This window comes from Camelina sativa, chromosome 2, assembly GCF_030686135.1.
Source record: "Camelina sativa cultivar CO46 ecotype springtype chromosome 2, ASM3068613v1".
NCBI classification, from domain to species: Eukaryota; Viridiplantae; Streptophyta; class Magnoliopsida; order Brassicales; family Brassicaceae; genus Camelina; species Camelina sativa.
In genome coordinates, this window is record NC_141881.1 from 11,977,495 (window position 1) to 12,005,364 (window position 27,870).

At 34.8% G+C, this 27,870-nt stretch overlaps 2 protein-coding genes and 2 pseudogenes across 3 annotated transcripts; 2 read left to right on the forward strand and 2 right to left on the reverse strand.

The window, feature by feature from the left end:
• Positions 1-927: 927 nt before the first annotated feature.
• On the forward strand, positions 928-1,290 carry LOC109126543 (defensin-like protein 206). Its single transcript, XM_019230213.2, has 2 exons — positions 928-994; positions 1,087-1,290. Exons 1-2 carry the CDS (start codon positions 928-930, stop codon positions 1,266-1,268), a joined length of 249 nt encoding a protein of 82 aa, XP_019085758.2. The 3' UTR covers positions 1,269-1,290.
• Positions 1,291-7,171: 5,881 nt separating this feature from the next.
• On the forward strand, positions 7,172-8,767 carry LOC104721612 (UDP-glycosyltransferase 79B8 pseudogene; annotated as a pseudogene). Its single transcript, XR_015578422.1, has one exon. The product of XR_015578422.1 is annotated as a UDP-glycosyltransferase 79B8 pseudogene (transcript).
• Positions 8,768-14,669: 5,902 nt separating this feature from the next.
• On the reverse strand, positions 14,670-15,001 carry LOC104750378 (defensin-like protein 206 pseudogene; annotated as a pseudogene).
• A 9,187-nt stretch (positions 15,002-24,188) lies between these two features.
• Positions 24,189-24,860, reverse strand: LOC147948480 (defensin-like protein 206). Its single transcript, XM_087476905.1, has 2 exons — positions 24,754-24,860; positions 24,189-24,661 (listed from the first exon to the last, which is right to left on the reverse strand). Exons 1-2 carry the CDS (start codon positions 24,818-24,820, stop codon positions 24,480-24,482), a joined length of 249 nt encoding a protein of 82 aa, XP_087333031.1. The 5' UTR covers positions 24,821-24,860; the 3' UTR covers positions 24,189-24,479.
• Between the last annotated feature and the right edge of the window lie 3,010 nt (positions 24,861-27,870).

Below are 27,870 nucleotides of genomic sequence, written 5' to 3' on the forward strand. Positions count from 1 at the left end.
ATGTAAATATTATTTCAAAGACTTGGCGACAAGGTTGTGTGATTAGGTCTGTCTATTAGTAAACTAATATCACAATTCAGTTGTAATTAAGTGGGCAAAAATTGTTAGCGAGATTACAAAAATAAATTCATTATTCATCAGATTTTTTTGAGGAAAAACCTGAAAACACTCTTTTTATTTATTTATGGATAATATTAGTAGATGTTCAAGTTTTATAAAAAATTAAGATAATAACTATGAATTTTTTTTAATTAGAAAACGATTATGGACCCAAGATTTAAAAAGGGTGAATTGACAAAATCACCCTTCTTTTATTTTAGAATTGGAGTGAATAAAAGAAATATTGGATGGCCAATACGAAAAAAAAAAAAATTTGTATTGTGACATTGGAAAATAGCGTGTAACATATAAAATGAAGGCGTCTTTATAGTAGAACCCAATAACATGTTCATTATATAGAAAACATAACATATTTTACAAGCAAAAACATGATATTTATGCTTTCATGTTTGTTAAAAAGATTAAGACATTACGAGACAAAGCATTGAAAAGTTGAAGTATATGAGATAGTGTCGCCATATTTGCTGAAACCCTAAAGTGAAGCCAAAACTCACCATATTCATGACAATATATAGAAAAAGAAGAAAAAAAAAAAGGTAAAGAAAAATTGATTATACAAAACAGCGACGACTTTTCTTTTCTTGATAATATAATATAAGACAAATGCATGACTAAAAAATATAGACTTCAAAAATATATATCCTAACGAACGAGAGCCGGCAATGAAAAATTATGGTGACATTATGAACAATTATTCATAAGTTACAAAATTTTGAATATAAATAGACCACCACACCTATGGATTTGTATCATCAACTTTAAGTGATCATACAAAGCCGACAACATTTTTTTAGGAAAACGAAAGAAATGGCAAAGAACCTTAACTGTGTCAGCTTCACCGTCCTCTTGGTAGTCCTCTTGATGGCTTCCACCGGTATACATATTTATCCGAGTTTTCTAATATACTTTTCAGTTGTCTTTTAATTATCTTGTGCTGATGATCTTGATGAATATGTCATCTGGTAGAAATTTTGAAGACCGAGGCTCAAACATGCTCCACGTTCCTCGACGAGTGCGGGCCAGAACCGTTCCTAGGTACAAATGCTGATTGCTTTAACTGTTGCAAATACACATACGGAAGTCCTCCAGCATGTAAAGGGCTTGTTGAGGGAAGCGACAAACACTGTCACTGCTACCAAAATCCCTAAGGTTTTGATATAACCTCATACAGTTACCAAATGTAACATTTCTTTTCTCATTTGCTGTAAGGACAATGACATGTCATTATGTTTATGTTCCTTTTTTTTGCTTCCAAATAAAAAATAGCAAGGGTAAAGCTTATCACTGCTTCCTTGTAAGCTCATGTCGTGTGCACTTTTGTTTCATTTTGATTACTAAATTTGTTTTATGTTTGTGTTTCTCATTTCATTCCCGTCTACATTCAAAATTTTGTCGGCCGAAGAAATGATATATAATTTTTTTACCTCATCACTGTAAATTCAGTTTTTTAAGATGCATGTTTCATGTCATCCCAATCATGGATTTTTTTTATTTAGAACTCCTCGCATTAAGCCAATGCAATTGGGTGCGCCGCGTTACAATAACATCTTGAATTTCTTCAGGAATTAAATTAGTATTTCCCTATATTTGTCCAAGAAAAAGCCTTGCAATAAATGGACCTTTTAGAAGCTTGCATTTTCCATTTGGAGTGCAATTGTAATGCCCATACTTAGTCTTCACTCCACTTCAGGCTCGACTTATCATACGAGCAATAAATCCTCCATTTACATTCCCCTCCAATACCACATTTATAGAAATTTTTTGTATTATCCCATCTATCTTGTTTAATGTTTCTTGCTTTGCTCAAAGCATAGTCCAACACAGCTGTTTTGAACTCATAACCTGTATAAAATGCTTCCCACAACTAACTTATCTTATATTTTCCTTCTCGTTCATCTGAACTCTCTGGAATTGTATGTTGCTCAATAGATATCTCATCAAAAAAGTAGATCAGAAAGGTTTTTTAAAATTGCCCATAATAGGAAGGCTTTGAAACTATCTTGAAACGGGTTTAGCTCGCCTTTTTTGTCTATTTTGCTCAAAAATCTATTAAATCTTCTTTGGAGCACAAATGCTTGGAAATGGCCTTGAAGCTACTAGTATCACGTCTAATCCTGTATGGGAAAAAATACGATGTAATTAGCCTGCAACATTGGATGTGCATTTAGGGGTTACTTAGCAATGTGATATTTTTTCACTTATAGTTTATTTACAAGAATTGCTAACTTTCGTAAGGAAGAAGCTACGGTTTTCTTAGTAGTTGTCGAGTGTAGGGTTCTTGAGTGCCAAAAAAAGAGTACCCCCTCCCCCCTTGTGTAACGCCTACGAATCGGAATCCTGATTTCGGGTGTGCATCGATCGATGCAGGCTGTACATCGGTCGATGCAAGGTTCATTTTATGCGGAACGACTAAGTGAAACGCTTGTTTTGTTGTGTTTTTGGGTTTGGAAACCCTACAGTCAGGTATAAAAGGAGTAAGCTCGACGTGTTTGAGGGTTTTAGCTGTTCTTGTTGTTCTAAAAGGTGTGAGAGAAAGAGAGTTCTCGAGAGTCTTGTTTGTGAGTTTTGGTGCTTTTTCTTGAGAGATTCTTCTGTGGGAATGGAGATCCGAATTTGGGGAGAGTGTTGGGGCTTGATGTGGTGTGGTTTCGTGCTTTTAAAATCAGAATCTTCTTGTGAAAAGTTGAGTGCATGACCATGACTTATCTGAGCATGAGATCTTTACGTGTTTGTGTTTTTTCTGTGATTTGGTGGATTGATTCATTGTTGGTTGTGATTTTCGTGTTTTATGTGGTCTGGTTTGGTTGTGGATGTGTTCTTAGATGAATGATGGTGTTGGAGGACGAGTTGCGGTTGATGACGGCGTTTGGTTTCGACGCTAGGGCAACTGTATCTATCGATGGAGAAGCTCTAATTATCCTAGAAATATATATATATATATATATACTAGAAGTAGACTCGCGCGATGCGCGAGATAACTTTATAATAATTTTAACATATTTTAGAATCTAAATATTTAAATTTTTATATCTTGTGTTTCGATAAATTATCTTATGTTTGTTATTTGTTTTGTTTTTAAATAAGTATTCTCAGTCACTTAAACTGAATGACTATTGATTAGTTAAACATTAAACTGAATTTTTTGTTAATATGAAAGGTTACTTTAAAATATTTAGTCTGTATCCCACAATATATAGAGCTCTTCATGTTTTGATGCACAATCAAGACATACAAACATTTTTTACGTTGAGAAAAAGAACATTGATTACGTATAAAATAAAATGCGGCTGAACATGGACATTATGTGTTAGTTTGTCCGCTTTTAACATAATCTATAAAACATCAATATCTTCTAAAACCAGACACTTCCAAGAAGGGCGAGACTGTGACTTGAATTTCTCGAATATCCTCTTCTTGAGCTGAAACTCATGCTTTTTATTCATTCTCTGTGTAATTAATTTTATTAATTAGATAACTAACGGTAACATAAATAATTGTGATATTTATATATTTACCGGCATGCTTCACATATGCTTAAAAGTTTTATTATAATAATTTGAATGTTTTAGCAATAAAATATTTTAACCTTAATGAATTATACAAATGCCTTTGAAGGCATTTGTGTTCTAGAAGTAGAATTCTTTGTGTTTCTTGATTAATTGTATTTGGAAAAGAAAGTTCTCTGTTAGATATTTCTATATTTTTATCACGTATTTTATATCTATTGAACATATTAAATGCAAGCTCAATTTTAGTTTAGGAGTTAAAAAATGTATTAATATATATTGATATATTGTTATATCAAATAAAAATTGTTTTTTTTCTGTGTTCCTTTTCTTTTAAAATATATATACATATGTATATATATATATATATATATATGTTGTATTATACTCAAAATAACCAACAAAAAAGAGTAAAAACATATCATCGTATTATCGAGTTACTTCTTTTAGTGTTAACTGCATAACCTAAGAGCACCAAATATTTTTTTTTTTTTTCTTCTATGTTTTTATTTCTAAAATCATGTGATGGATGGAAGAAGAGATAACTAAAATCTTCCTATTTCTCCAAGATATTGTCTCTCTCTCTAGAATGCAATTGGGATTAGCTTAGGATGATCTTTGGATCTTTCGACTTGCACACATGGTCTAATCCCATTGCCTTGCTCTGCTTGCCGATAAGAACTATCATCACATCATCAACAATCGATCATAGCTAGGATAAATAATGGAACATATGAGAAGAGAAAATAAGTGCATACATAGTATAACCCAAACAATAATGTTGTGAAAAAAATATAGATGTTAATCATATTGTAAGAAAATAATTAAGACTAAATTGTGTAAGAAAATAAAAACTGAATTTGGAAGAATCACATGGCTTTGGAAACCCATATCATGAGATATATATCACTTAGACGTCCAAATCTTTCTCGATCCTAAACCCTAAACCATCGCAAAACATTTCTCATCAGAAGTCATAACCTATAAATAAAATAAAGGACCATGGAAATGGTTATCGGAAAGAAAGTTAATAAATACATACAAACACGGTTGTAACGTTAAGGAACAATTTTAAAGTAATAGTTCGAAACAGTTAATATTTGTTTAAACTCATTTTCATAGGTAATAAGTAGCATGGGTAATAAGTAGCATAAATATTTTGAGTAATATATAATAGGGTTTATGAATTATGATCTAAAACTAATTTTTTTTATATTAAAAATTTATCAAACGGATCGAAAGAAAAAAAATTGCAAAATAGGCATTTGAAACAACATTTACAAGTGAGAATGTGGTATGTGCCTAAGACCTTCTTCATCTAAATATTTCTAATGAATAACTACATTTCACATGGACACTGCTATATATGCTCCAAAATTTCGACTCAACTTATTTATTTCAAAACCTACAAATGTCGCATAAAAAAAAAAGTTAAATATTACAAAATTTAGAAAATTATGTGTGAGGTAGAATATGATGTTTGGTGAAGACTTTGTCTAGCTATTTATAGATAATTTTTTAGTAGTATGAGAGGTTTTTCAGTTTTTTTTTGGTCAAACATGATGAGAGTTATGGTTACATTTCAAAGAATAAATTTACCATAGGTTTTGTCTATGTTTTTTTTTTTTCTTTTTTTTTTTGTTAAACACAAATTGTATTGAAGTTAATACATTAAAGTGTATTCATATGATGAAAGATTTGTTTCTAAATTTTTTCAAACATCATGAGAGTTACATTTTAAAAAATTAATATGCAATAAATTGTGTTAATGACTACTATTAAAGACAAATAAAATATCATATTGTTTTATATCTTTAAATTATTTTAGAATAAATTGATTTGATCTCTTGGCACAAAAACTGTGAAACAAATATTATGAATTTTTTGTCAACAAAAAATTATTATAATATTATAATATTTTTTATAGCTTGAAATTAGAAAAAATTTAATAATCATCACATTATATTGTTCCAAAATTATGATATTAATATTTAAATATTTAATTATTGGAATTTTATTTTTTCCAAAATTATAATATTAATATTTATATAAAATATTTATAAATGATAACTATGCGAAATTATAATATTATCTTAATTATATAAAATATTGATAAATGATATCTATATATAATTACTAAAAGGACATTGTATATATAAATGTCAATATATTTTTTAGTAGAGAAATATCGTTTAAATTTACTGAAAATGAAAAATAATGTATGTAATTTTGAGAAAAAAAAAATAAAGAATTTAATAATTGAGAAGTGAAGATGTAAACAATTTCCCACCAATTGGCTCGTTTGAGCTGATCTTTTGTTAACAAAAAAAAATTGAGAAGTGAAGACATGTGTCAAAAATATACGCTGCCAAATGTCGTCATTTTATGCAAAGTTAGGAGAAAACATTCTCATATTATATAAAATATATATATATATATATATATATATATGGTATTAAAATATTCTCTTTTTTTGAAACTTGATATGGAATCTAATTATCTTCTTTATCAAAACTACTTTTAATTGTCATCATCAGAACATATCTTCAGAGTATACATTTAGTTATGAGGTAAAAAAATAACTATTAGTAGACAAAATAGACGGTGGTTATGCAGTTGATGACGATGCAGAAGAGAAGATGATACACTTCTTGCAAAGTTCATGAATCTCGTCAGTGACAATTTATAGAATAAAGTCATAATACTTTCAGAATTTCTTTGAAAAGAACTGTTTAAAAAATTAATACAAATGTTTTTAGAATTTTTTTTTTCTCTCATTTTCTTATTCTCTTAAATTTTGTTTTTTTTTTCTTATTTTCTTCTTTGAAGTCTAAAAAAAAATCTAAAATTTGAACTAAAATTTTTTTTGCGAGGCCCATCTAAAGTGGGGGCCCCATTGCAATGTTTCAAAAAAATGCCCTCAAGTCTGGCACTGCTCGTCACAGCTGAAAAATGGACGATATTTACTATGTTTAGGCCTTATACTACGGTTATGGTTATTACGGTTATGGATTAATAACCACCAGTTATGATTAGAAATTTGTTTAGTTTTAGGTTTATGGTTCTAGTTAAGGGTCTTTTCTTGGAGATTTTACGATGAAAATAAACAGAAAAAGTGTGAAATAAGCGGTTGAAATATAATATATACAAAATGTTGGGCTACAAGGAATTCTTAATTCTATTATTTTCTTCTACACAAAATGTTGGGCTTTAATTCTATTATCTCAATAAATATATCAATCCACTAAACTAGTCTCCGCTAAACTAGTCTCCAAGTTATAAATATAACAATCAAAGCAAAAGACGAAGAAAAAAAGGAAAACCCATGCCTCCAACTGTGATTGATTTTTGTATTGTTCTTCTTCGCTATCTTCTCTCGTGACATGTTTTTGTTAAGTTCTTCTTGGCTCTCTTGCGTGACTTGTTGTTTGTAGTGAATTATTTGCTCTCTTCTCTAGTGACTTCTTTTTGTAGTGTTCTTCACAATTAACTATTTTGTTTTCTTACACATGTGCTTCTGTAAACCACTAACTTCTCAATAAGTATCTCAATTCACCAAACCATTCTCCAAGTTCATATAAGGGTGTTTCGCTGTACAACAATCAAATCAGCAGACGAAGAAAAAAAAAACAAAAAAAAAACAGATATTTCTTTGAGTTCTTGAATACTTTATGTTTTGTGTTTTTACAATTTGGGAAAGGAAATGGAGCCAAATTTCCATGCATTTATGTTCCCATGGTTTGCTTTTGGTCATATGATTCCTTTTATACATCTTGCAAACAAACTAGCTGAGAAAGGACACCGGGTTACTTTCTTGCTACCTAAGAAAGCTCAAAAACAATTGGAACATCTCAACCAGTTCCCAGACAGTATTGTCTTTCACCCTCTCACAATCCCTCCTGTCAATGGCCTCCCTGCTGGTTCCGAGACAACCTCGGATATCTCAATCTCGATGGACAACTTCTTGTCCGAAGCCATGGATCTTACTCGCGATCAGGCTGAAGCTGCCGTTCATGCTTTGAGACCAGATTTGATCTTCTTCGATTTTGCTCATTGGATTCCAGAAGTGGCTAAAGAGCATATGATCAAGAGTGTGAGCTACATCATAATATCTGCTACAGCTATATCTCATTTACGTGAGCCTGATACTCCATTAGGTGTTCCCCCACCGGGTTATCCTTCTTCGAAGGTGTTGTGCCGTGAAAACGATGCTCATGCTTTTATAACCATGCCGTTATTTTACGAGAGACTTTATCATCAGGTCACTACAGGTTTTAAGAGATGTGATGTCATCGCACTGAGGACATGCAGAGAAATGGAAGGTAAATTTTGCGACTATGTATCGCATCAATACCATAAGAATGTTCTTTTGACTGGTCCAATGCTCCCTGAGCCTGACACAAGTAAACCACTAGAAGAACATTGGAGCCATTTTCTGAGCGGGTTCCCACCGGGGTCTGTAGTGTTTTGTGCATTTGGCACCCAAATTGTTCTTGAGAAGGATCAATTCCAAGAACTCTGCTTAGGGATGGAGCTGACAGGTTTACCCTTTCTTTTAGCTGTAAAGCCACCAAGAGGATCATCGACGATCCAAGAAGGTTTACCAGAAGGGTTCGAGGAGCGGGTTAAGGGGCGTGGTGTGGTTTGGGGAGGATGGGTACAGCAACCTTTGATATTGTCTCATCCATCGGTAGGCTGCTTTGTGAACCACTGTGGTCCTGGAACAATATGGGAGTGTCTCCTGAGTGATTGCCAAATGGTTTTAATTCCATTTTTCGGTGATCAAGTTCTCTTTACAAGATTGTTGACCGAGGAATTCGAGGTTTCTGTAGAAGTTTCGAGAGAAAAAACCGGATGGTTTTCAAAGGAGAGCTTAAGAGATGCGGTCAAGTCTGTGATGGATAAAGACAGTGACCTCGGGGAGCTAGTGAGGAGTAACCACGCCAAATTGAAGGAGATTCTTGTTAGTCCTGGACTATTTGCTGGTTACGTGGATAACTTTGTTGAGGCACTGACTGATTTGATCAATGTCAAGAAACATGATTAGATGTAAAATTGTATGTTTTTTTATGATGAGGGTTGGTTATGATACTAAATCAATAATTTTCAAAGTTTAATACATTTGAAAGCAATTTTAGTTACGTAGCAAAAGTTCCAAATTTGTTTCTTTTTAAAATTTTAAGTTGATGAATACTGGGGAATATATCATATGTATCGATGGGCTTAGTAATTATGGGCTTGTTACGTATTTATCACGTCTTAGTCGGTTGTATGTGTTCTGTGTAAACCCTAATCGAGTCAGTGTATATAAGCTGTTTAACAGCAGATCAATCAAAGCAAGGCAGTTTAATATCCAATTCTACATAGTATTAGAGCTAAGATCTCATAAACATACCTAAATTTTTTTTTTTCCGGTGTCTTCTTCTTTTTCTTTTGTTCGATAGTTTCGAACTCTCTCAACTCACTTTGTTTCAAAGTTGTTTCTTTCGATAGTTTCGGGATCCCTCCTCTCATAGTTTGAGAAGTCATGTCAAATTCTGAAGAATCCTCTGTTACAAAAAGTGCAGCAGCGGCGATGTCTCAATCCGTGTCTGTGGTGGTCTCGCCGTACACCCTTGCTAGCTCCGACAACCCTGGTTCCATGATCTCTGCTGTCGAATGGGCAACGGAGATGTTGAATGCTCTTCAAGCTAAGCGCAAAACAAGGTTTATTAACGGTACGATTCCAAAGCCGGTGAGCAGTGATCCTGACTTTGAGAATTGGCAAACCGTGAATTCGATGATAGTTGGGTGGATTCAAACAAGTATTGAGCCGAAAGTCAAGTCTACTGTCACCTTCATATCCGATGCTCATCAGTTATGGGTCGATTTGAAGGAACGTTTCTCTGTGGGAAACAAGGTGCGTATTCATCAAATCAAAGCTCAGCTTGCTTCTTGTCGTCAAGATGGGCAGACCATTCTAGATTATTATGGGCGGTTGTGTACTCTCTGGGAAGAGTATGGTATTTACAAACTGATCAAAGCATGTACTTGCGGTTTGTGTGTTCGAGGTGTTGAGCCTGCTAAAAAACGTGAAGAAGAGAAAGTACATCAGTTTGTGTTGGGGCTTGATGAATCTAGGTTTGGAGGCATTTGCACTAACATTATTTCAATGGATCCATTGCCTTCTCTCGGTGAAGTGTACTCTCGGATCATCAGAGAAGAACGTCGTTTGTCTACTGTTCGGGTTCGTGAGCAGTAAACCAAAGCTGTAGGATTTCTTGTTCGTCGTGACCAAAGTGAGCTGTTGCCTAATGTTGCCAATCGAACTGATTCGTCACTGGTGCGGTCTCAGACGAGTTGTTCTCATTGTGGCCGTGTTGGTCACGAGAAAAAGGATTGTTGGCAGATCGTTGGTTTTCCGGAGTGGTGGTCTGAACGTAATAATAACGGTCGTGGTTCTAGAGGACGTGGACGTGGTGATCGCGGTTCTAGTTTCTAGGGTTCTTGTTCCAATGTCTCGGGTCGTGGACGTGGGCAGGTTGTTGCAGCTCATGCCGCCAGTGCTAATCCTTCAGCGTTTACAAATTGTCTGGTAAGCTAGCACTTGGCGATGTTGTTTTAGACACCGGTGCGTCTCATCACATGACTGGGAATATGTCTCTTTTACTTGATATTGTGCCTATTCCATCGTGTTCGGTGAGGTTTGCTGACGGTAGTAAAACCAATGCCACAAGCATGGGAGTTCTTCCTCTTTTGGACACTGTCAAGTTGACTAATGTCCTTTATGTTCCTGATTTAACTTGCACCTTACTCTCGGTCTCAAAAATTGTGAAACAAACGAAGTGTTTTGCAACATTCACTGATACTATTTGTTTCTTACAGGACCGTTTTTCGAGGACTCGGATTGGGACCGGGGAAGAACTTGATGGGGTGTACTATCTTACGGATGTTGCTACTGCAAAGATACATACGGTTAAAGTCTCTTCTGATCAAGCCTTGTGGCATAAGCGCTTAGGACATCCAAGTTATTCGGTGTTTTCGTTTTTACCTATGTTTCTCATTCATCTACGTGTGTTGGTTCTCACTCTTGTGATGTTTGTTTTCGGGCAAAACAAACAAGAGAAACTTTTCCAGAAAGTATTAATAAAACCAGTGATTGTTTTTCCTTGATTCATTGTGATGTTTGGGGCCATATCGTGTTCCTTCTTCTTGTGGTGCTGTGTATTTTTTGACGATAGTCGATGACTTTTCAAGAGCTGTGTGGACGTATTTGTTACTAGAAAAGTCAGAAGTGCGTGTTGTTTTAAAGAATTTTTTGTCGTATACAGAAAAACAGTTTGGCAAGTCGGTGAAAATGATTCGTAGTGATAATAGTACAGAATTCATGTGTCTTTCTGCCTATTTTCGTGAGCAAGGTATCATTCATCAAACATCGTGTGTCGGGACTCCACAACAGAATGGACATGTAGAACGCAAACATAGACACATTCTCAATGTTTCTCGTGCGTTGTTGTTCCAAGCACATTTGCCTATAAAATTTTGGGGCGAAGCTGTTCTTACATCTGCCTATTTGATCAATCGGACCCCTTCCTCTGTTCTTGGTGGTCGCACTCCATACGAGGTTCTTCATGGTTGTAAACCTGTGTATGACCAACTTCGTGTCTTTGGATCGGCGTGTTACACTCATCGTATGTCTCGTGATAAAGACAAGTTTGGTGAACGTAGTCGACGGTGTATGTTTGTCGGTTATCCATTTGGTAAGAAAGGTTGGAAAGTCTATGATCTTGAGCGTAATGAGTTTATAATTTCTCGTGATATGGTCTTTAATGAAGATGTTTTTCCTTATGACCAAGCATCCTCTTCGTCTCCGGTTGTTGTTTCTCCCGCTACCTCTCATGATGATGATTGGGCGTTGTCTTCGTCTCCTCTAGTAAGGGGGAGTTCTGATGTGAATAATGTTGATTCGTTCGTTCATGCTGCTCAAGATAGTGCTGATCAAGATAGTGTTGTTGCATCTCCGCCTGCTCTCTCTCCTGTTACGACACTGGTTCCTACGACTGTTGTTCCGACACTCGTTCCACCCGCTAATCACGATGGTCTTGTTGATTCATCCTCACCACACACAGAAGGGTTTGTCTCCTTCTACTGATTTAATGCCTGTTGTATCCACTGTTGAGCCAGTTGTTGAGCCAGCTGTTGAGCCAGTTGCTCCTAGACAGAGTACATGACCCAAGAATGCGCCTGTTTGGTTAAAAGATTACGTTACCAACTCCGTGATATGTACACCCGACGCATCACCCATTCTCCTCGACTCTCCACTCCAGTCCTCGTCATCGGATCCAGGTACTGTGCTCTATCCTCTGACTGATTTTCTCTCCGATAAAAGTTTTTCACCACGTCATAGGGCATTTTTGGCTGCCATCACCACCAATGTCGAGCCTAAGCATTTTAAAAAGGCTGTCCAGATCAAAGTGTGGAACAATGCTATGAACAAAGAGGTTGATGCTCTTGAGGTGAAACGTACTTGGGATGTTTGTGATTTGCCACCGGGAAAAGTTGCTCTCGGTAGTCAGTGGGTTTACAAGACCAAGTATCATTTCGATGGTTCCATCGAACACTACAAAGCCCGTCTTGTTGCTCTTGGTAATAATCAAGTTGAGGGGGAGGACTACAATGAAACGTTTGCTCTTGTTGTACGCATGACTACGGTTCGTACTTTGCTTCGTCTTGTTGCGGCTAATCACTGGGAGGTCTATCAAATGGACGTCAACAACGCATTTCTTCATGGTGATTTGGAAGAAGAAGTGTATATGAAGCTTCCTCCAGGTTTCCGTCATTCGCATCCTGGCAAAGTTTGTCGTTTACGCAAGTCTATCTACGATCTTAAACAGGCTCCACGGTGTTGGTTTAAGAAGTTATCAGATTCTCTTCTTCGGTCTATTCTTTGTTCATCTACTCTCATAAGGACATTGAGTTACGGGTTCTTGTCTATGTCGACGATCTTATCATTACTGGTAACAATGGGTACATGATTCAAAAATTCAAGGAATATCTCAGCCATTGTTTCTCTATGAAAGATCTGGGTAAGCTTAAAAAATTTTCTTGGTATTGAAGTTAGTCATGGTAAGGAGGGGATTTTCTTGTCTCAACGCAAGTACACTTTGGATCTTCTTGCTGATAGTGGTACTACGGCTGTGCGACCTGCCATTACCCCTCTTGAGCAAAATCACTAACTTCCTCTCGATGATGGTCCTCTTCTTACTGATCCTAAACCGTATCGTCGGCTGGTTGGTCGTTTACTCTATCTCCTTCACACTCGTCCAGAGCTTAGTTACTCTGTTCATGTTTTAGCTCAGTTCATGAAAGAACCACGCGAGGCTCATTGGAATGCTGCGTTGCGTGTTGTTTGTTTCCTTAAGGGCGCTCCGGGTCAAGGTATCCTTCTTAAAGCCGATCAAGATTTGTCTCTTCTTGTGTACTGTGATTCGGATTGGTCGTCTTGTCCTTTGACGCGTCAGTCTCTTAATGCTTATGTCGTTTTACTTGGTGATTCACCTATCGCTTGGAAAACAAAGAAGCAAGATGTTGTCTCTCACTCTTCAGCTGAAGCTGAATATCGGTCAATGGCTTTTGCGTTAAAGGAAATTATGTGGTTACGCAAGCTATTGACAGGATTGGGTGTCAAACAGTCCTCTCCCGCTCATCTCTATTGTGATAACCAGGCTGCTCTGCATATTGCATCCAACCCTGTTTTTCATGAACGGACTAAACATATCAAAAATGATTGTCATGCTGTTCATGATGTGGTTCTCAATGGTACTCTTTCTACTCATCATGTGCGTACAAAAGAACAGCTCGCGGATATTTTTACCAAAGCTCTTGGTCGTTGTCAGTTTGAGTATATAGTGTCCAAGTTGGGCATTCAGGATCTTCATGCTCCAACGTGAGGGGGAGTATTAGGGAATATATCATATGTATCGATGGGCTTAGTAATTATGGGCTTGTTACGTATTTATCACGTCTTAGTCGGTTGTATGTGTTCTGTGTAAACCCTAATCGAGTCGTGTATATAAACTGTTTAACAGCAGATTAATCAAAGCAAGGCAGTTTGATATCCAATTCTACAATGAATCATTTTTTCAACTCTTTCATCCCAAAAAGTAAAAATTAGATAAATGTTTATTCAACTTTTTCAAAATCTTCATTTAAGTTAACCATTTGCAAAAGCTTTTGGCAAAGCCATCCTATATTCAACTTTTTATGGATGACAAAAAGGCGAGCAAAACCTGTTTCAAGACAGTCTCAAAGCCATCCTATTATGGGCAATTTTTAAAAACCTTTCTGATTTACAAAATAAACATTATTGGTGTCAATAGAAATCTGACATTGTCCTCCTTCACCTCCTGTTTGAATTAGACCAATACGTTCAGCCATTCAGAAGTTATGCTCATTCTACCGAGACGTGTCGCAGATGTGCTTCATATACTATATTACAGATAAGATCTTCATATACTTTTTATGCTCATTCATACAGATAAGATCTTTAATTAAACCCTTTTCTCATACGCTTAATCGCTTAAGCAATATATAATACATGTGGTTTTCCTCTGCTTGAGTAGTACAATTAGTCGAATGGATGGGCCTTGTACGAACACCGAGTAATAAACCAATCATGCGATTGAGATAAAGTAATTTTTTTTCTTTTTGTAATAGTAATGTTTTTTCTTATTAGCGTCAAACATGCATCATAACAACTGATTTAACAGTCCAAGTTTATACCTCCAGATGAGATAAATATTTATATTGAATTTCTTCGGTCGACAAGATTTTGAACGTAGACAGGAATGAAATGAGAAACACAAACACAAAACAATTTTAGTAATCAGAATGAAACAAAAGTGCACACAACATGAGCTTACATGCAAGCAGTGAGCTTTACCATCGATTTTTTATTTGGAAGCAAAAGAAACTTAAATATAAACATAATCACATGTCATGTCCTTACACCAAATGAGAAAAGAAATGTTACGTTTGGTAACTGTACGAGGTTATTTCAAAACCTTATGGATTTTGGTAGCAGTGACAATGATTGTCGCTTCCCTCAACCAGGCCTTTACATGCTGGAGGACTCCCGTATGTGTATTTGCAACAGTTATAGCAATCAGCATTTGTACCTAGGAACGGGTCTGGCCCACACTCGTCAAGGAATGTGGAGCATGTTTGAGCCTCGGTCTTCATGATTTCTACCCGGTGAGATATTCATCAGCACAAGATAATTAAAAGACAAATGAAGAACATAATAGAAAACTTGGTTAAATATATATACCGGTGGAAGCCATCAATAGGACTATCAAGAGGGTGGTGAAGCTGACACTGTTGAGGTTCTTTGCCATTTCTTGTATTTTTGCAATAAATTGTTTTTTGCCTTTTATGTTCAATAAACTGAAGTTTGATGATACAAATCCATAGCTAGATGTGGTTTTCTATTTATACAAAATTTTGTGACGTTGTATATAATTGTTTAATCCCTAGTCCTCTCTTTCCCCAAGTTCATAATGTCACCACAATTTTGCATCGCCGTCTCGTTCGTTAGAATATATATTTGAAGTCTATAATGTTTTTAATCTTATGTTTAATCTTATATTATCAATTTTGCTTTAATTTGTTTTTTTTTAAATAAATATTGTTTAAAAAATAATAATGTTGTTGACTGTTGTCATTGATAAAGTAAGCACGAATATGGTGAGTTTTGGCTGCACTAGTTTATCAATAAACGTAGAGGGTTTCAGTAATATGGCGACACTATCTCGTATACTTCAGCTTTTTATGCCTGGAACGCTTATCAAATGCTTGGTCGTGATGTACTGATCAACTTAATTATTATTCATTTTCTTTTACAAACATGAAAAGCATAAATTTCAATTAATGCATATAATCTGTGTAGACTTTAAGTCTGACATTAGAGTGGCATTAGGAGGGAATATAGCTACCACAAGACAAAGGTATAAACTACAAAAAACGAGTTAATTACTAGATAGGGACTTTTCTCAATGGCATTTATAGGTTTTGCCATTTCACCTTAAACTTTTTAGATTTGCCATTTTTTAAGATTTAAAAACACAATTTAACACATTATGTTTAGGTTTTTTGGTTTCATTTTTTCTTAGAGTTTAGTATTTGATATTATGTATTTTAGCCAAATAAAAGTATAAAAACACACATTTTGATAAATAAAAAATGGCAAATCTATAAAATTTAGGTGAAAATGGCACATTCATAATATTTGAGTGAAGAAATGGCAAAATCCATAAGAATCCCACAAAAAAACACATGGAACCTTAAGGTAATAAAACCTGTTGGAAGTCCGTCAGAATAAGCCCTTTCTTCGACAATTTCTAACGATTTATCGATGGCTATATTTATTGAGCTGTAATTTTCTTCTCATTTAGTGGATTTTTTAGATTTATCTTGCCCTGGACATAACTGATGGGTGATAATCACATCGTATTTTTAGTATCCTTTCAATAAGTTTGCACGGAGAATTACAAGTGTTATTAGATACTTCAAGGCCATTTTTTATGTATTTGGGCTTCAAATAAAGTTTTATAGGTTTCTGAGCAAAATGGAAAAAGTCGAGCAAAACCCGTCACATAACACTTTCAAAGCTTTTGAAGTTTGGTTTCCGTTGATCCACATTAAAAGATCATGAACTCTATAGAAAGTTTGAAGAGTCAAAAGTCACCTTTAAATGTAATCCACATGATTCGTTCAGCCATTCCAAAGTTACGCTCAACCTACCAAGACATGTCGCAGACCGATCAGTACAACCGCTAGTAAACCTCTTGTCCATACCAGGCATGGGAACCATGACCAGTATCCTCCCTACATTACACACCAGTCACAGCTCACGTGACTAGTCTAGAAAGCAGCCTCCCAGCACTGACCAAAACAACCAGGTTTTGATATTTTAACCCTAAATCGACTTCCTACACAATGAAGCCTATACAAATTTGTTTTAACTTAGGCTTTAGTTATAAATTTTGTAATATTTATATTTTGTTGATGATGGATTCGATTAAAATGTCAATTTTAATGTTTAGGTTTGAACTGGTTTTGGGAGATTTTCAAATCATTTTAATTGTTCATATGTCCCAATTTACTTAATACATACTCTTTTGGAAAAGACATGAATAAACATATGATTCGTTGCAACAAACCGTCATTGGATTCTTTGCAACATCAGGTGATATTCTTATGATTTGGAGGTTAGCATTTAATTCAGCAATGGCGGCTGTTAACGCGGCGAGGAGGCGGAGGTTAGCTGCCATGACTTAGTCAAAATCGCTCAAAAAATTGGTTAAAAAAAAACTCCTATAACTAAAATTTTGGCTTAAAACTCATTGATGAAAGGTATATTTCAGCTTTTAATTTGGACAAGAAATGTGAGTAAGTGACAAAGAAAAATAAAGAACATGAAAAATCTGAAGAACAAAATACAGGAAATGTGTGGCGGCCGTTAGGTTTTTGGAAAGAAGGTGTCGTGAGCAAATTATGAATTTACCCTTTTTAATTAAGTTTTTTAAAAAACTTGGCGAATTGTAAGCTTCAAACCGTAGTTTTGAAACACATAAAATATTTTCAACCACTGCACTACATTGTCTTACAATGTTACGTTATTATCAATTAAAACCATAATATTAAATAAAAACACAACATATTCCCTAAAATGTTTTACTTGATCTAAAACATCAATAGTATAAATCTATCACAAATTAAATAACTCTATCAGGTCAATATATATAAATCCACCAAACTTTTGTCATTTCAGTAAGACTTTGGTCTATCACTACATTAACAAATATGTCGTCATAAACTAAATCTACCATGCTCAAAATATCTACCATCGCTAAAAATAATATATGTCAAAAAAATGTTTCATTGTACATATCTCTACAATAATGATATATAAATCTGTCAAACAAACCTGCCACTCTCGATAACTTTGGTAGACATAATTAAACATGTCACCATTGTAATAAATCTATCAAATATCTCTATCAATAATACATAACTAGATAATGACTCGCGCTGGTAGCACGGGGAATTTTTTTTTGTTATTTGTTAATAATATGTTTATGTTGTATTATTCAGTTACATACTATATAATATAGTACTAAATGGTGAGTTATGATTCATATTAAACTACTAATAGGTAGGCCTGGAAACTACTACCGATATTTGTATTCGACCTGTTTTTCGGTTTGTATCCGCCCCAAAAAAAGGTACTCGCAGCTTTAGGGTCGAGTGAAAGGTATAATAATTTTATTATCTGTGAATAATGATCCAGTATCGGATATTAATTTAATTTTTGAGCGTTCCGCTACCCGTCTCATTACCCGTTTTATTACCCGACTCATAAATACACGTTAATATTTTGTAGAATAATGTTACCAGCGTGAGGAAATATTTATGTAAATTTAGATTTGTTTGTTACAAAATAATAGTAGAAAAATTATTAATTCTATACATTTTATAAAATCATATATTTTATTTTGCTGAAGGTCATACTCTACTATTTTGGTTTGGTGCAATACCAAATTCGTTAATTATACATTTGGTAAAGCTAAAAAAACCCAACAAAATATGTATTGACCCGTGATTTGGTATTACAAATTAATGTGATCGTGTTTAGAGATCTTAATATACCAAATTTACAAATTGAAGTTATTGGTATAACATGTTATATATTAAATTTATAGGTAAAAGTTACAATTAGGTTATGAATATTATCAACATTATACACTTAGTAGTGTTTATATAGTTAATATTGTGTATAAACAATTAAGTTTTAGCCAATTAAATAGTTTGTTATTATTTCCTAAGATTTATGAAATAATAAATAGAGTTTTATAATTTTATAAACAAATCTAAACTTTTCTTTTGTTTATTAGAATAATTAAAATATAATGACATTTTCGTAATATGTCACATCAGAACTGGTTAAATTTTTAACAACATAGCTTAAATAAGTATATAGATATATTTTAAAAATAGAAACAATATTGTATCTTAATTTTAATATATATTTGTTATTATTAAATGATTTAGATATGTAAATATTTAATCTTAGTTTTATAAATAAATTTAAGTTTTATATTTTTCTAAATAGTTTGTTATTGTTTCCTAAAATTTCTAAAACAATAAATAGAATCTGTTTAATTATTTTATTACATAATTTCGAGATTATTTTATTATTATTTTATTAAATAATTCCGAAATTATTTTATTAATGATTTCTTGTAATCTAATATATTAATAATTACTATTTTTTAGGTAATCATTTTCTGGTTACAACAAATTAATATTAAAATTCTGTTATTATATTTTTGTATTGAAAATACAGTGGCATTTTGTATAATATCTTACATAAAGTAGGGTTGCTTAAATAATATAATAGAGATTCTATTATCTTTACCTAATATCTACCAAATAAATCTATCACCCACCAAATATCTATCACTTTTTCTCAGTCTACCATCACTACTATTCGTCTGCCAATTACATCTACCAAAGTACCTAGCTCTACCAACTATATCTATCAACTTTAATATAATTCTGTCGGAATAAATATATGTCTATCATCAAATGAATTATATGGACAGAAAATTTTCCCTCCAAAATTTTTGAACAGTATTCACCAAAACTCATATGTGGCTTCGTCTTTTAATAGCACAATGGTAATTCATTTTTTCTTTATACACCAACTAGAGAGTTAAAAAGCCATTAAATTTCTCTCAAAAAACATACAATTTAGTCATTTTTTAACATTTATAAGTTATTTTAGTAAAGCTCGCTGTTTATTTCGCTGCAATCATCTTCTCATCTAGTGGATTGTCTACACTGTTGTAACGTAGTCTCCACCACACACTGATGGGTTGTGATAACATCGTAATTTTTCAATCTCTAGCATTATTTTAATAAATTTGCAAGGAGAATTTCAAGTGATATTGGATACTTCAAGGTCATTTTATGTATTTGTGCTTCAAAACTGGTTCTAGGTTTTTGTGCTTCAAAGCTTTTGAAGTTCGGTATCCTTTGAAGACCTTCCCTGATCCAAATCAAGAGATCTTGAATTCTGTCAAATACTAGAAGAGTCAGGATTCATCTGTTAGTGCAATCAATCTCATCGGTTCATCCATTTTGAAGTTACGCTTGATCTACCAAGATATGTCGCAGACCGGCCAGAAAACATGCGGCTGCTCGGAAGCCTCTTGTCCACACCAGGCAAAGGAGCCATGCCCGATATCCTCCTACATTACACACTGGTCACACCCCACATGAACAGTCTAGAAAGCTGCCTCCCTGCACTGACCATTACGACCCAGTTCCGATCTTTTAACCCTAGAATTCCTACACCTTGAAGCCTATAAGTATTTGTTTTTAACTTAGGTTGGCGACATCAAACCTTTGTCGATTAAACTTCTATCCTCTCTTCTCTTCTGCTAGTGCACTCAAATCCCTAATCACCATAAAATCAATCTTCAGCGGCTTCCACTATGATTCCAGCACAGATGAGGAACTCCACACGCCACTGTCGTCATTGCCACCACCGACTCCTCGTGTTCCGGTTGATCCTACCACGGCGATGGTAGTCTACGAGCCTCGTGACGAGTTGACTACTGCAATTCCCATTCCGGAGAATCCCACATCCACCCCCTCGTTTACTGATGAGGATGACGAAACCTGTGACTCTTTGTCTTCTCCGCCAAAAGAGGTGCCATCACAATTTCCGGTTGTTGATCTCACCGGTGATGTTCCCAAGACTGTTCTGTCGAGTCAGGGAATCTCGTCTCGTCTGCGCAAACGATAGGCGACTGTTGATGCCGACAGCCGCGATTCCAAGCGCCAGTCTCTCGCCAAGGATAAGGGCGTCTCCACTTCTCGCAGCGGCTCTTCGAAGGATTTTAATGTGAAACGATTCACATCCGCTGAAACAGCTCGACGGTATGGTTTCTTTGCTTCACGAACCCTTGCCCCTGAAATTAGCTATTCTCTGGGTGCTGATGATAAGGCCAGAGAGCTGATTGATCAAGCCGGTCTGTTTCAAACCATCTCTCACATCGAGTCTTTTGATTCGGATGTGGTGTATGAGTTTTGGGCGAATCTCCCTGCAGTGAAGATTGAAGGGGATTCGGTTGATGTTCTTGTTCGTGACTGGATGTATGAATTCTCACCGGGTCGAATCAATGCTCCGTTTGGTCTACAATCCGTTGATGTGCGCGAACAGCGACAGCAGACGGCTGCTATCCTGGAGGAGGATCTAGCATTGTTTTGTCCGGTGGTAAGGTGAACTCCTGCAAGCAGCTAGTGGCTACAACAATCAAGAACCCAGTCATCAGAGAGCTACATAAGATATGTTGCAGCAACTGTTCTCCTACGGTGAACACCGGGTATATCTCGACGAATAGATTCATGGTGATCTACATGATTATGCATCACATCCCATTCGACTTTGGGAGGATGATCTTCGATCAGGTCATACAGTTGGGTCTGCAATCTCAAATCTGGTTTCCGGTTGCCGTTTCCTAGCCTCATCTATCAGCTCTTGGAAGCTCAGCGACCTGTTCAGAGTCTTCGGCCACAGGCCATGAAGACGACCAAGGGGAAGAAGACTGCATCAATACCTGCTGAGCCTGTTCTTCAGAGTGGTTCGTCTACAGCGTGCAAAGCCATCCGGTTGGCTATAAAGATCCTGCAAGACGCCTTGGACGCTGGTAAGTAGTACTCACTCTGATTGTATTCCTGGCATATTCTATTGATGTTTTTGACTCACCTGTGCCAAACAAGCAGGGGGAGATGAGTTTGATTCTAAAGCTTAAGGGGGAGTCTGGACTATGGGGGAGCAGTTCTTTAGTTTTTTTATTTCTGTTGCTTAATTTTTGTTCCTAGTTGAAGCTTAAGACTTGTTGGTGTTTTGTTTTAAGACTCGTTTTTGGATTGCTTGGTGATCCAATTTATTTTTAACAAGTTCTTATCCGGCTAACCGTTTGTGCTTTTGAGCGGTGCAATATCTTGCTGGTATGGGTTTGTTGTTGTCTTGGCTGTTGTTGTTTGTGTATTTTCATGTTTGATGTGGTAGTTGCTTGTGTGGCAAGATTCAGTCAAAAAGGGGGAGATTGTAAGTGCATCAGAGCTCTGTCGGTGACACGATGCTGTGGAGAGTCTCAGAGGTTTTATTAGCTGATGTGGTGTGGAGTGCTGAGGTGGAGGAAGATTGTTCGACAAGGTGACGAGCCTTTGGTTTTGGAAGGAATGAGCGATCGTGATATACTCGAAGATATTGAGAGTATATCTCGATAAGGGAATAAGGATATTCGAAAAAGATTGTTTCCTTTTTGTTAGGATGCATAAAGATTTAGGTTAGAAATCTTTGATGCAAGTATAAGTAGATGAGGACTAGCCTGAAAAAAGGTAGCACTCATGGGGATAAAAGTTGTGAGATTTGTACACTTAAGCAATCATAAAAAAGGCTTAGAAGGAGAGTGTGTTAGTTTCTCTTAAATCTACACAGGATGTTTTGTTAGATAGATAGGAGAGTGAGCTGAGATTCAAGTCTTGTAAGAAACATAAGTTTGTGTATAAGATTGAATAAGAAGCGTTTGCTTGGCACGGTTCCAAGTGGGTTTATCGCTTGTGTGTATCTCTATACCCATACACTTTTTCTTCTTTTTTCTTTTCACTAAACTTTAAACTTTGATGATACAAATTCATAGGTGTGATGATCTATTTGGGATTATTACACAAAATGCCATTTATTGAGCCAAATCTTTTTGTTTTTGCCATATGTCTCAATAATTTTCAATTTTGCCATTTTTGTCATTTTTAAATATGCAAAATTTTTGAGTTTTCTTTTCATAAAACACATACTTCATAACAAAAACTATACCCTAAAAAAAAACTGGAATCTAATAAACCCAAACATCATGTATAAATTTGTGTTCTTAGATATAAAAAAGTGGCATTTTTGAAAGTTTTTTGGACAAATGGCAAAACCTATAAATACCCCTCAAATAAGTCCCTATCTAGTAATTAACTCTGATCTATTTATACTCTATATTTTGTTCTAGTGTTATACTCTTGTTTGATTAATCCCTAGTTCATAATGTCGCCACATTGTGCATAGCTGTCTTTTTCATTACATTTTGTTTTCATAGTCTATCCTTTTTTTAATCATGCACTGTCTTAAAATAATCAACCAAAAGGAAGATATTGTTTTCGTCATCTCTCTAACTAATTTCTTATAATAAGTTCTTTTCGTTAGTTTGTAACTAACTATTGTTTAAAAATGACATTGTTGTGTCATGGAAAGAGTAAGCACGAATCTGGGCAATTTTTCAATCCAACAATGAAAACGATTTGGCTTCTTTAGATCATTAATTAATAATCTTTAGGGCTTCAGCTGCATTACAGCACAGCAATCATGGCGACACTATATCGATTCTCTTGACATTTAAGCATCTCCTTATGTGCGACTTTCCAACAAAATGGGGCATACTATCATATAACCGTTACTTAATTACCTTTTTATGTCTGTCTAACAATAATTTAATTTAATTTTTAAAACTAAAGTGAATATAGTGCAAATTAGTAAGCGGTAAGGGGATTGTGTAAAAAAACGATACATAAACTGAAGCAAAGCTTTTACATAATACAAGAAGAAAACTCAATCATGCAGTTCGACTACCAAATCAACTGAGTATAATTGCTAAGTCTAATTTTCCTGTGTGATTAACAAGTAAAAGCATAAAGCTATAAGCGAAAAAATACCACATGGCTAAGTAACCCCTAAATGCACATCCAATGTTGCAGGCTAATTACATCGTATTTTTGCCCATAGAGGATTAGACGTGATACTAGTAGCTTCAAGGCCATTTCCAAGCATTTGTGCTCCAAAGAAGATTTTATAGATTTTTGAGCAAAATAGACAAAAAAAGGCGAACTAAACCCGTTTCAAGATAGTTTCAAAGCCGTCCTATTATGGGCAATTTTAAAAAACCTTTATGATCTACTTTGTTTATGAGATATCTATTGAGCAACATACAATTCCAGAGAGTTCAGATGAACGAGAAAGAAAATGTAAGATAAGTTAGTTGTGGGAACTGCATTCTATACAGGTTATGTGTTCAAAACAGCTGTGTTGGACTATGCTTTGAGAAAAGCAAGAAACATTAAACAAAATAGATGGGATAAGACAAAAAAAATCCTATAAATGTGGTATGGAGGGGAATGTAAATGGAGGATTTATTGCTCGTATGATAAGCCGAGCCTGAAGTGGTCAGTGAAGACTAAGTATGGGCATTACAATTGCACTCCAAATGGAAAATGCAAGCTTCTAAAAGGTCCCTTTATTGAAAGGCTTTTCTTGGACAAATTTAGAGAAATGCTAATTTAATTCCTGAAGAAATTCAAGATGTTTTTGTAATGCCGCGCACCCAATTACATTGTCTTAATGCGAGGAGTTCTAAATAAAAAAGTTCATGCGATTGGGATGACATGAAACATGCATCTTAAAAAACTGAATTTACAGCGATGAGGTAAAAAATTTATATATCATTTCTACGGCCGACAAAATTTTGAATGTGGACGGAAATGAAATGAGAAACATAAACATAAAACAAATTTAGTAATCAGAATGAAACAAAAGTGCACACGACATGAGCTTACAAGGAAGCAGTGATAAGCTTTACCCTTGCTATTTTTTATTTGGAAGCAAAAAAAAAGGAACATAAACATAATCACATGTCATTGTCCTTACAGCAAATGAGAAAAGAAATGTTAAATTTGGTAACTGTATGAGGTTATATCAAAACCTTAGGGATTTTGGTAGCAGTGACAGTGTTTGTCGCTTCCCTCAACAAGCCCTTTACATGCTGGAGGACTTCCGTATGTGTATTTGCAACAGTTAAAGCAATCAGCATTTGTACCTAGGAACGGTTCTGGCCCGCACTCGTCGAGGAACGTGGAGCATGTTTGAGCCTCGGTCTTCAAAATTTCTACCCGATGGCATATTCATCAAGATCATCAGCACAAGATAATTAAAAGACAACTAAAAAGTATATTAGAAAACTCGGGTAAATATGTATACCTGTGGAAGCCATCAAGAGGACTACCAAGAGGACTGTAAAGGTGACACAGTTAAGGTTCTTTGCCATTTCTTTATTTTTGCTAAAAAAATGTTGTCTGCTTTGTATGATCACTTAAGGTTGATGATACAAATACATAGGTGTGGTGGTCTATTTATATTCAAAATTTTGTAACTTATGAATAATTGTTTAATCCCTCCTCTCTTTCCCCAGTTCATAATGTCACCACAATTTTTCATTGCCGGCTCTCGTTCGTTAGGATATATATTTTTGAAGTCTATATTTTATAATCATGCATTTGTCTTATAATTATATTATCAAGAAAAGGAAAGTTGTCGCTGTTTTTATATCATCAATTTTTCTTTATCTTTTCTTTTTTTCTTCTTTTTCTATATATTGTTTAAAAAATAATAATGTTATTGTCACGAAGATGGTGAGTTTTGGCTTCACTTTAGGGTTTCAGCAAATATGGCGACACTATCTCATATACTTCAACTTTTCAATGCTTTGTCTCGTATTTTTTTTAACAAACATGAAAAACATAAATATCATGTTTTTTTTTGTAAAATACGTTATGTTTTTCTATAAAATGAACATGTTATTGGGTTCTACTATATTACACGCCTTCTATTTTATATGTTACACGCTATTTTCCAAAATCACAAGATAAATTTTTTTTTTTTTGTATTGGCCATCCAATATTTCTCTTATTTTCTCCAATTCTAAAATAAAAAAGGACGATTTTGTCAATTCACCCTTTCTAAATCTTGGGTCCATAATTGTTTTCTACTTCAAAAAAAAAATCATTGTTATTATCTTAATTTTTCATGAAACTTGAACATCTACTAATATTATCCATGAATAAATAAAAAAAGTGTTTTCAGATTTTTGCTCAAAAAAACGTGATGAGTAATGAATTTATTTTTGTAATCTTGTTAACAATTTTTGCTCACTTAATTACAACTGAATTGTGATATTAGTTTACTAATAGACAGACCTAATCACACGACCTTGTCACCAAGTCTTTGAAATAATATTTACATCTTAACATTTACGTACCCAATCCTTTCTTTACACATTAATGACGTTTCATCAAAATGTATGTATTTTATAAGGGTAAAAAAAATTAAGGATGCAACTCTGATTTGGGCTATGGAATCTCTTCTAGTGGTTGGTGTCGGCTGTCAAGTTTTTGAGACGGATTATGCAGAGCTAGTCGTGATGATTTAGACGCCTGATGATTGGCCCGCTTTTTCGAATCTGCTAGACGATTTTTCCTCGCTCAGACCCTCCTTCCCCTCCTTCACTCTTATCAAGATCTCTCGTACGTCCAACGTGAGAGCAGACTGTCTTGCTCTCTCTTCGAGATCTTTAATTTCTAAAATTTCTTTTGTAAACTCTTTTCCTCCTGTTTGGGCAAACAATCTTGGGAATCTTTTTTAATTTAATTAAATGTTTGGTTGAAAAAAAAAATTAAGGATGTGAAGCAATTAAATTGACTTAGAGCGGTAAGGGAGCTTTAGTATAACACGAAAAAAACCTTCAGTATATATTCAGAAAGACACAAGAGTAGAAACAAACATGAGCTTACAATACTTTGGCGAAAGCAGTGATAAGCTTTGCCCTTGATGTTTTATTTGGAAGCAAAAGAAACTTGAACATATACATACACACATGTCATGTCCTCACACCAAATGGAAACAAAAGTTACACTTGGTAATTATATGAGGTTATTTCAGACATGTTTGTAGCAATGGCAATGTTTGATGGTTCCCTCAACAGCCGACCAACATGGTACATTAGGAGAAGTCTTGTAGGTGTTTTTGTAAGCTGTAAAGCCCCAAATGGAGTCCAACAACAAGCTGATTTGGGCCTTAAGGATACTAAGCCACCGTTGTTGCTTATATTCAAATGGCATCTCTCATTAACGGTAACAGAGGACAGTCACACACCACTTGTAATGTCACCACAATTTTTCATTGCCGGCTCTCGTTCGTTAGGATATATATTTTTGAAGCCTATACATTTTATAATCATGCATTTGTCTTATAATTATATTATCAAGAAAAGGAAAGTCGTCGCTGTTTTTATATCATCAATTTTTCTTTACCTTTTCTTTTCTTCTTCTTTTTCTATATATTGTTTAAAAAATAATAATGTTGTTGTCACGAAGATGGTGAGTTTTGGCTTCACTTTAGGGTTTCAGCAAATATGGCGTCACTATCTCATATACTTCAACTTTTCAATGCTTTGTTTCGTAATATCTTTATCTTTTTTACAGACATGAAAAGCATAAATACATATGTTTTTCTGTAAAATGAACATGTTATTGGGTTCTACTTTATTACATGCCTTCAATTTATATGTTACACGCTATTTTCCAAAGTTACAGGACAAATTATCTTTTTTTATGTATTGGCCACCCAATATTTCTCTTATTCTCTCCAATAAAAGAAAGGTGATTTTGTCAATTCACCCTGTCTAAATCTTGGGTATATAATTGTTTTCTACTTAAAAAGAAAATTTCATAGTTATTATCTTAATTTTTTAACAAACTTGAACATCTACTAATATTATCCATAAATAAATAAAACAGTGTTTTCAGGTTTTTGCTCAAAAAAGTGTGATGAATAACGAATTTATTTTTGTAATCTCGCTAACAATTTTTGCTCACTTAATTACAACTGAATTGTGATATTAGTTTACTAATAGACAGACCTAATAACACAACCTTGGCACCAAGTCTTTGAAATAATTTTTACCTGTGTATGGGTCAGGTCCGCACTCGCCTAAGAACATACGTTCAAAGGCAGTAGAGCACCCACCGGGACCATTAGTACCAGCCTCGCTCTTGAGGATTCCTAGATGTTAAAATATTCATCAAAAAGATCATCAGCACAAGATTATAACTGAATAGTGTAACAGAGAACTAGGTTCAATCAATAACGGTTGAAGCCATCACGAGGACAACCAAGAGAACGCTAAAGCTGATGGAGTTGATGTTTTTTGCTATTTCTTTTGGTTTTGCTTTGCTTTGTCTTAGACCTTTTTGTAAGTGCATCAGAGCTTGTCGGTGACACGATGCTTTAGAGAGTCTCAGAGGTCTGATTAGCTGACGT

What these genes read in the sequence shown, in the direction of transcription:
- LOC109126543 (XM_019230213.2), top strand. Translation starts at nt 928, where the DNA reads ATGGCAAAGAACCTTAACTGTGTCAGCTTCACCGTCCTCTTGGTAGTC. An exon ending in CCTCTTGATGGCTTCCACCG is followed by an intron (nt 995 to 1,086) that starts GTATACATATTT and finishes GTCATCTGGTAG; the next exon opens with AAATTTTGAAGACCGAGGCT.
- LOC147948480 (XM_087476905.1), bottom strand. Translation starts at nt 24,820, where the DNA reads ATGGCAAAGAACCTTAACTGTGTCACCTTTACAGTCCTCTTGGTAGTC. An exon ending in CCTCTTGATGGCTTCCACAG is followed by an intron (nt 24,662 to 24,753) that starts GTATACATATTT and finishes GCCATCGGGTAG; the next exon opens with AAATTTTGAAGACCGAGGCT.